The 10,205-nt window shown below is 29.9% G+C and overlaps 1 protein-coding gene and 1 pseudogene across 2 annotated transcripts; one reads left to right on the forward strand and one right to left on the reverse strand.

Moving 5' to 3' along the window:
* Positions 1–670: 670 nt before the first annotated feature.
* Positions 671–2,026, reverse strand: LOC146943739 (protein DESIGUAL 2-like). The gene is made up of 3 exons (XM_085742010.1): positions 1,846–2,026; positions 1,430–1,635; positions 671–1,004 (listed from the first exon to the last, which is right to left on the reverse strand). The coding sequence occupies exons 1-3, from the start codon at positions 1,942–1,944 to the stop codon at positions 776–778; spliced, it is 534 nt and encodes a 177-aa protein (XP_085598136.1). The 5' UTR covers positions 1,945–2,026; the 3' UTR covers positions 671–775.
* Positions 2,027–7,741: 5,715 nt separating this feature from the next.
* On the forward strand, positions 7,742–9,592 carry LOC146943740 (uncharacterized; annotated as a pseudogene). Its single transcript, XR_015028113.1, has 2 exons — positions 7,742–8,360; positions 8,794–9,592. The product of XR_015028113.1 is annotated as an uncharacterized LOC146943740 (transcript).
* The last annotated feature ends 613 nt before the right edge of the window (positions 9,593–10,205 follow it).

Genomic DNA, 10,205 nt, shown 5'->3' on the forward strand with positions numbered 1-10,205 from the left:
TGACAAAATCTTTAATCGAAAACTTATGTGGTGGGAGAGTTAGTGGAGGAGATTAAAGTGTTGTCGTGGAGGTGGATGTCGAGTAGGACGCAATCACCGGTTTGCCTTTTATAAGAGTGGTGTTGGGATCCTATTTTATGTCTCGGAAGGGTAGGTAGGAGGTAGTGTGAGGCAGCCATGAAGTTTTTTGTATTGGGGTGTTTCGAACTTGAGGCGGTGATATGCTTCGTTATAAAGGTATATCTCAGCCTCAATGTCCGACGCCTTGTTGGTTTTTTTTGGTGGTTTTTGCTTTTCTCTGGTGGAGGTGTAACGTATATAGGCGGCACCATTGTTGTTCCTTCTTCTTTCCTTGCCGCGAGTTCTCTATGCGTCTTGCATATACTTGACGAGAATAAATTTAGCCATTTCAAAAAAAAAAAAAAAGGTTGAGAGAAACAATTTTAGCTTGAGAAAAACTTTGTAGGTTGAGAAAAACTCTAGTTTACAGATATAGATAGATAGATTGTGGAAAGGGAAGATAGTGATAGAGACTACAAAATATAACGTGAGAATGGGGTCAATAATTTTTTGGAGTGAAATGGTTAATTTATTTCTTTTAACTTAACTCAATTAATTTAAGCAGGAAAAGTTTTAGCAATAATAGAAAAATCTGACTTCCTCAAAAAAATAGAAAAATCTGACTTTTCATTCAATCAATTTAATTGAAAAAAAAATGTACATTTCATATGTAGCAAGCAAGCAATTAGCAACGTTTTGGTGAAATTCTAATTAATTAAGTTCGTCTTACGGCGGGCCCTAGGCTTTCTAGTTGCCTCTTTTCTTCTCTTCTGGTGGCTGTGGCAGAAACATAATAAGGAACAGTGAACAATCCATGGATGAAACACAAAATGCCACCTATGAATAGAAACCTATGGTTAAATAATATCCCACATGATTTTCTTGATCTTGAGTTTGCCAATGTTCCTATAATTAGCATGGAGAATGCAACTGCCATCACGAGCCTGTAAATTACACACATAGATATTCAGCATGTTGCACATGTACATCAAATTTTCAATGTCTTTTTTCGTATGAATAACGTTTAAGAATAGGACTAACAAAATGTTCCAACTTCCATGCAAAAAATTAAGAATAAGAGGCCATCATGATTTGTGTTTTAATTCAAGTTGAGAAGCAATTTGGAAGTGTTCAATAAAAGTGCATTAGACAAACGTGTTTGGATAAAATAGTTTTAATTGAACGTTTATTAAACAATGTCCTCGTTGTTACAATCTAGTGGTTCGCATGTGAAGATATTTATGTAAAATTCTGGATTTAAATCTGAAGTCACCACATTTGTCCATGATGTGTGCATTTATTTCAAGATGTGTGACCACTAGGCCAATAGCTAGGCAAATAAAAAAATAAATGTTTTGGAGCAACTTACCAAGAGAAAATGAGAAAAGCCACAGATAATTGTCTATTGGCTGTAGCTGATCTATATTGGTCTTTAGAGCAAACACAAATGCAGCCTCCAAGCAAGTTAGCAATTATATGAGCAAGAGACAAGAGAATAAGAGCTGCAAGTCCTAATTGGAAAGCTTGATGGCTAGGATTCCTACAATCAAATATCCACATCTTCATAGGCTTCTCCTGTTTTCATATTGCAAAAGAGATTAAAAATAAAGCTGATTGAAAAGGTGATCTCAACGATCAAGTGCATGTTTGATGTTACGGTAGATTTAAGCTACAGACGTAACTTTTGCAAAATCATGGTGACTTATCGTAATTCTAACAAGTTCATTGCGAATCTAAACATACACATGAAACCAAAGTGTCTAAGTCTAAATAGAGATTAAGTACCTTGTTTTGAGCTGTCTCTGCTTGAATTCCAAGTATGCCTGCAACAATATCCATCACCATGACAAGTATGCAAATAAGGAAGCCATAGTTTTTGGCCATGGCGATTCCTTTAGTAATAGGTTTGTGACATAAAGAGGTATATCATGTTAATGGCTCTTGACTATTTAAATAGTGAATTCAGAAGCACTTGTAATGAAGGAATAAGAATAAAGTTTGTACCACGTTTGCTGTATATCATATTAATGTCATAATATGAAAGCAAATAATATGTGATCTTAGGGTGAAAGTTGCTTTAATTTGTGCTACATTTTACTTTATTCTTCTATTTGTCTTCCCCTTTCCTAGATTCTTTTCATGGGAGACAAGAAAAGAAAAGTATCATTAGCAAAGGAAGCGACTTTCATAATTCATATATGTGATTTTGAAGTATGGCCATCCAAAAAGTATTTCTAAAGAACTTCTATTTTTACAATGCACCAAACTTGTCTCAAGTTTTTTTTCTTCACAAAATGTTAACAATTGTCATTAGAGCATCATTTAAAGATAAAAAAGGATAACTTTTGTGGTGGATTCTAGGGTGAGGGAGCAATTAAGTCCCTCACCGGTGGACCATGTCTAACAACCATTAGATTAAATGAGTCCACATTTTTATCATGCACCTTCTTGCATTTGATCTCTTTTCTTTCTTCTCCTCTCCTTAATTTGCAGTTTTGCTGTGTTCCTTGTTTTCATCTATCACCTTCTCAAATCCCATTGTCGTTAATTCCTTAATAATACATTTCATTTGAATTTATGAATTATCTTTCAAAATTTAAATATATCGTTCTCCCTCAAATATCAGTTGTTTTATAACTCAATCATTCTATAAAGATCTAACGGGAAACTTATACCCTTTTATTCTTCTTAACTTCACTTGTAAAATAAATTAAATTGGTTAATTTCTTATTCAATGTGTTTCTTTCGGTGTGTAGAATTCAAATAACTCTTTTTTTAATGGGAATTCAAATAACTTATATTTCTTAATTTATGTGTATTAAAAGGTCACCACTCTTATTGTATCCAAAAACTATCTTAGCAAAACCCATGAACCTTTGAAAGCGGTACTCAGCTCAATTTTTATTGCAGAATCACTTTTTTGCTCCTAAATTGGAATGGAGGTTGAAGATGATGATTTCAACCAAAAGCATTAAAAAAAATTAGACAAAAAAATTGATATTTTGAAATTCATACGTGACTGAATTTCCTTTTAATCTCTGACTGCCTGCAAAACCAGGGATTGTGTTTTTAACCCAGGCAACAGTTGTGGAAACAACCTCACCCTAGAACCATGGTTTTAGGATGAGAGAAAAATATATTTGTGATCCACTGTAGATAATGTACAATAAGATGTGTGTAGTTTGATTAATCTGACGCCTATTATTAGTGGTCCACCGGTGAGGGATTTAATAGCTCACTCACCCTAGAATCCACCAACTTTTGTACATAAAATGTTTTTTTTTTTTATATATTTATAATTTTTTAAGACTTTTTCTAGTAAATGGTTAAGATAACTTTTGTAGATAAATTAATAAAGAATAAAAATTAAATCATTAAACTAGTGATATTTTAAAGTCTTATATCAATATATGTCATAAAAAAAGTAGTTTGGAACACGAAGTGTGAGCTTTTGTAAAAAAACAGACTAAAATTGAAAACAAAATATTTAGAGGGATAATAAATCGGAAGAATTTTTTTAAGGGACTAAAATAAAAATTTGATATATTTAAAGAGACTAATAATATATTGAGAAATGATATTTGTACAACCATTGGAGATCATAACTTTTGTGACAACTTTCTCTCTTATAATCACATTATCTTTCGAATTGTTTTGATTTTCGTGTTAATACCTTTTTTTTTTTGTAAATTTATGATTATCTTAAAAGTTGTCTCACAAATAGTTGTTCAAATAATACATCTCTAATATATTTAAATCTTAATTTTTTTGTACGTATTTTTTTTATCACTTGTCTCTCTTTTAGGTGTTCAAAAATGATGGGTGAAATTTTTTACATTGGGTGAGATAAAACTCTAAATATAAGTAGGAGATAATCCTCCTTTTACAAGACAATTTTGTAAGAGTTGTGTTATACATAACCCAAATTTTAAAGTGGTACTATAACCATTGACATCCACCTTACATAGATGATCTTAATTCCATTTATTTTTCTTTTCTATGTTTATTTTTATGTGAAAATACCTTTTCAGATTCATCCTTCAATTTAGTTTTCAATCTTGAATCGTCTCTCTGTATCGATTTGTTTAGATTCCATATACGATTGCAAAGTTGAAGTAGATTCTTTGCTTCAATTCACATGTATATAATTTCCGTAATAAAATATATAAGCAAAGTGATTCAAAAAGTTACTCTCTCCGTTTCAAAATGAGTGGCGCTTTAGCCAATTGCATACAGATTAAGGAATGAAATGAAATAATCATTAGACATAACACTTTTACTAAACTGCCCTTACTTTATAAGAAAAAGACAAACTGAAAGTTGCATTGAAAATTGTGTGAGAGAAAAATTGAAGAGAGTAAAGTTGGAAGAAAAAAATTAAAGTTGTATTGAAAATGTAAAGTGACATTCATTTTGATTTTTTTTTTTACTAAAGCGACACTCATTTTGAAACGGATGAAATATATGTTTTTTGTCTAAATTTTAAACCAAGTTAAATATATTTGACTCTTTTAAATCAACTTTGTTTATTTGTTAAGAAGGGAGCACTCCCGTCCCTTCTTTTTTGTTTTTTGAGGATGAAGTCCCTTCCCTTCATTTGCATATGTTTTAAGAATGAAACTTTGTTATAAACACTCTTTTTTTAATACTCATTTTAAAATTGGACCTTATATAAAATAATCAAATCCATATGAATTTTATTCAATAAACAAATGAGTTTTAGAGAGTATTAAAAAGAAAACGTTCACAACCTTATTCCTTTATGTCAAGTTAATAGTTAGCGCTTGAACATTGAACTTTCTTTTCAAACTCATTTAGATGTCTAAGCTCAATCATATTACTTAGTTATTTATATATGTATTATGGTAAAATATCCTTATTTTAATTCATTAAATACTATACAAATTATTATATTTGCTTCATTACAACTCTCCCCGTTAAATCTAGCCGTCACTATTTTTTCTTCTTCTTGATTCATCAAAGAGTGGTGATTTAAGATCAATTTTGGCTCGAATCACCCATCTAAATTGTTTTTCTTTTTCTTTTAATTAAACAAGTGATTCCCACATATTTTAAGTTTTCTTTTGTATGTTTTTGTGATTTTGTCGTCTTAACACGTCATTGTTTGTTTTGATTTTATGTCTTTGTACGATGTGTTTTTGATATTCCGTGATGATGTTCATTTGATTTAGGTTAAAAATTTACCTTTGATCAAATGCAGATCCAATCAACGACTTTAGTGTCATCAATGTTGCAAATCTGGAGACATGAATATTCTAAAGACTTGAATATAGTCAGATTTGTAGGCTTATGTATTTTGCCGTTATGTGCTATTAACATGAATGTTGTGAAGTTGTTCACAAATCCATTCTTTTTGTTTTTAGCGACTTTGAATTTGTATTGTATCAATGTTATCTATCAAATTGATTGAGAATGAATGTCGTTTATTTTTGTAAAAAAAAAAAAACAAATTCTTATATTTATTCTGTATCTAATCCACTCCAAATATATTGGAGTATAGTTCCGTCAAAAAAAAAATATATATTGGAGTATAGTTGGAAAAAAACTAATTAAATTTTGAGTTTCTAAAACACTTAATATTTTGAACTAAAGTTAAAATGAATGCATTTTAAAACAAAGGTTTAGCAACGATGGAAGTGTATTATTAGGCTTTGACATTTCAGAGCTAGATATCATTGAATACTGCTCAAACTAGAGACAGAGCAGAACGTGGACATTTCCAAGAGCTGTGATTTCTATATAAATTTATAATTTTTCATGACCTAATCATAAATCATTAATTAAAGAAGGCAATGGCTTGAAGAATTCAAATTGTTTGCTTGATAAATTTGTTAATAAACTTTTGGCAAAAGTGCACTTTTCCCTCCTTAACTTTCAAAAACTTGCAATTTTGGCCCCCTAACTATGAAAACTACAATTTTGGCCCCCTAAGTTTTAGCCCCATTGCAAATTTGGTCCTTTTGGTCAATTTTGACCGGTCAATGCCCATGTGGCATGCCACGTGGGTAATTATTAAATTAAAAAAATAAAAAAAGCCACTTAATCATTTTTTAATTAAATAAATAAAAAATCTAATTAAAAATATTTAAAAAATCATAAAAAAATATTAAAAAATTCTGGAAAAATGAAAAATAATAAAAAAATTGCAAACAAATTATGAAAATATTAAAAAATTCTGGAAAAATGAAAAATTAATAAAAAAATTGAAAAAAATTCTGGAAAATTGAAAAATTAATAAAAATGAAAAAAATTGAAAAAATACGGAAAAAATTTAAAAATTCTGGAAAAATTAATAAAAATAAAAAATGATTAAAAAAATAAAATAATCTAATAAAATGAAAAATAATGAAAAATTAAAATTCTGGAAAATATTTAAAAAAATTTCAAAATTTTCATTGTAATATGCATATTTCGAAATTTTCATTGTAAAATTCCCGGTTTATAAATACACAAAAATTCCCGGAAAAAATACTAATGAAAATTTCGAAATTTCGAAAAATACACAAAAAATCTAAGCTCGGTTTATAAATACACATATTTTTTCCCTTATTCTTGGTTTATAAATACACAAAAATTTCCGGTTTATAAATACACAAAAATTCCCGGAATTTTTTTTGGAAATAAATACACTGAAAAAACCTAAGTCGACATATATACTAATGAAAATTTCGAAATTAATTTCAAAAATTTCATTTTTTTTAAAAATGATTAATCTTTTTAATTTTTTCTAAAATTTCGATTTTTTTTTTATATTTTTTTCAATTTTTTATTAATTTTTCATTTTTCCAGAATTTTTTAATCTTTTTTATTTTTTTCAGAATTTTTCATTATTTTTAATTTTATTAGATTATTTTATTTTTTTAATCATTTTTTATTTTTATTAATTTTTCCAGAATTTTTAAATTTTTCCCGTATTTTTTCAGATTTTTTAAATTTTTTCCGTATTTTTTCAATTTTTTAATTTTTATTAATTTTTCAATTTTCCAGAATTTTTTATTAATTTTTCATTTTTCCAGAATTTTTTAATATTTTCTGAATTTTTTATTAGATTTTTTATTTATTTTATTAAAAAATGATTAAGTGGCTTTTTTTATTTTTTGAATTTAATAATTACCCACGTGGCATGCCACATGGGCATTGACCGGTCAAAATTGACCAAAAGGACCAAATTTGCAATGTGGCTAAAACTTAGGGGGCCAAAATTGTAGTTTTCATAGTTAGGGGGCCAAAATTGCAAGTTTTTGAAAGTTAAGGGGGGAAAGTGCACTTTATCCTAAACTTTTCTGAGTTGTGAAAGAATCACATAACATGGTTTATTTGATTATTTTATAATATAATGTTGTCACCCCTACATTTCCAAGTTGATTAATTTAATTTCAATGACAAAAAAGATATATTTTATTTAAAAAAGTTGGACAAAATCCTTCAAAATAAAATAAAATTGGACAATTACGGTCTCGCGGTTTCCTCATGGATAACTGTTTCAAATATCATTAGAAGCTACTTGAGATTCATAAATAATCATGAAGTTTATGTCAACTCAAATGAAATCAATGAATAATGTATTACACATGGAATTTATTTGTAAAATACTTGCATATGAAGGAACCGTGTAAATGAAAATAAAATTTTAATTAGATTCCTTATTTGTTTACTTGCCTATGCATTTGGAATACATGGAAAAATATTCTAATATATTTATTTTGTGAATACCTTGTGAAGGTTTCAAGAGTACAATGAAAAGAAAGACAAAATGTTTGAAATTTGTGTTTCTCTCAAAAAAAAGCTTGGATGCAAACCAAACCCAAAACAAGTTCATGATCCTAAGACAATTAGGCACCAAAAAGGTAAGAATAATCAGAGAACAAAGTCAGGTTTACTTGATCATTCAAATATCATCCAAGGAAGCAAGAGGTTCTTAACAAATTCATCAAGTTTGTATCAAGAATCTGAAGGGAGCATTGAAATAAGTGATCCTTTAATCCATGAATTTCTTCATGATAGCTCAATAGGTCAAATTTGTTCGTGTCGTGCTTATTGCCAATGCAACAGTGGAAGTAAGGATTTTGAAGGTTCTTTTCGTACAACTAGAAGAGCATCGACATCTTCAAGGTTAACCAATCCTATTGATTATAATGAAGAAAATGTCTCATCTCGAACAAGGTTGTTGGTTCAGATGGATTCTGATGATGGTCCTTCAATTTTGATATGTCACAAGTGCGGTGAGAAACTGAAAAACCTTAATGATGTTGAAACTCACCATATCACTGAACATTCAGGTAATGATAAATAGCTTCCTAGTTAAATTTACATGTTGAGTTTATGGTGCTTCGGAATTTGAGTCTTGTTTAAAATTTGTCCCTGGTTTCTTCATGTTATGCTTTGCTTGTTGCATTTAACATGTGTTGACTTCTATAGCTCTGATTAAACAGTTTTCATCATCTATAGTAGCATTTTGATTCTGCTTATGATTTTCATGTCAAGATAAACAACTTAATCAAGCACTTATAGCATAAACACTTGTGTTTAAATTATTTCTATAATAAAAGATAAATAATGTCAAATTGTTTTCATAAGCTATCTTAGAGATCAAATGAAAATAAGCTGAAAACAACTTACAAACACGTCATGAAGCTCTTTCAAACAGTATTACAAGTGTTTATGCCAATATATAAGCTCCAATAAGACTCATCTACGCATACTATTTTGTAGTGACTGAACTTGAAGAAGATTCATCTAGGCAGATTGTGGAAACAATATGTGAAAGTGGAACAAGCATTGTTAGTTCTGAATTGTGGCAGATTGATTGCATCTTAAAAGTCCACAACATGCCAAAAACACTTGCATGCTTTGAGGAGTATAGAGAAATGGTGAAGATTAATGCCTACAAGCTACATATTAATCATCCACGTTGCCTTGCAGAATGTTCCATGGCACCAACATTGCATGCTCTCTTGGCATAAATGGTTCTTATAGTTTGTGCACTTTACACTATTGTGGTGTATGTCAAATTTTGAGGCATGGTTTTTCTACTAACAAGGAATTTCAAGGTGCATTAGGAGTTTACACTACTTCCACAAGTGGAAAAGCCTTTGATTCAATTATGCTAGCTGATGATAGAGCATTTACAAGAAAGGCAGTTATAATGTGTAGAGTAATAGCTGGGAGAGTTCATTGTTCTTTTGAAGAAATTCAAGAAAACGTTGATTCAGGATTTGATTCATTGGCTGAAAAGATAAGTAATCATTCAGATATTGAGGAACTATGTTTGTTGAATCCTAAAGCTTTGCTCCCTTGCTTTGTGGTAATCTACAAACAACAAACAATGAAAATTAAAAGGTTCAACTCAAGCTCAAGGATAAGTAGATAAAGTATGTAGGATAACTCCCTCTCTTTTTAGATTTTTCAGTCTTTTCATATATTTATATAAAATATGTATTCAAAGTTGGACAACATTGTTACTGGATAGATTAGCAACTTTTGTTGTTGAAATACTGTTGAGTATGACTAATATATCGACACAGAAGAGAGGTAAAGCGTGATAGCTTAATAATCATCGTAGAAAGATTCTACAATGATTAATGATGCAATAATTGATCCAACGTTGAATATCAAATGAGAGAATTTAAATGTTTGTGGGGGAGAGATCGAAGAGGTAGAACGAGCCTCACAAAATTGCTGCCAAGGATTTAAGGAAAAACACTTAAAAATCCTAATTTTAGGCTTAAATAATGAACTTTTTCTGACATGGTCGCATGTGCACGCGGTGGTCCTCACATATGCAACATGCGTCTAAAACACATCATCTCAATTGAAATTTTTGCTCGAATATGCGACGCAAGATAAAATCACAACTTTCTCCAGACTTGGCTTGCACGTCCGAATCCTAGTCATCACATATGCAATGTTACACAAAAATGAAACCTTGAACCCATGACATTGTTCACATATGTGATCCATAGGCCTCACGCATACGATGAAGTCTGAACCCATAAATTCGCCTGTGTTTGCTCTCATATGCGAGTAATGCCACTTGCATATGAAAAGAACACTATATATACTTGGTTTTCCTCCACTAAAAAACTCTCTGAAACATTCTCTCATCCCCACACTATTTCCCATTG

This window comes from Medicago sativa, chromosome 2, assembly GCF_051527215.1.
Source record: "Medicago sativa cultivar Bolivia chromosome 2, Bolivia_mono, whole genome shotgun sequence".
NCBI classification, from domain to species: domain Eukaryota; kingdom Viridiplantae; phylum Streptophyta; class Magnoliopsida; order Fabales; family Fabaceae; genus Medicago; species Medicago sativa.

Bases quoted from the DNA above. Each gene is read 5' to 3' on its own strand.
- LOC146943739 (XM_085742010.1), bottom strand. From the start codon at position 1,944: ATGGCCAAAAACTATGGCTTCCTTATTTGCATACTTGTCATGGTGATG. The intron at 1,636-1,845 runs GTACTTAATCTC...ATATGAAAACAG, and splicing joins CAGAGACAGCTCAAAACAAG to GAGAAGCCTATGAAGATGTG. The intron at 1,005-1,429 runs GTAAGTTGCTCC...TGTAATTTACAG, and splicing joins GCTTTTCTCATTTTCTCTTG to GCTCGTGATGGCAGTTGCAT.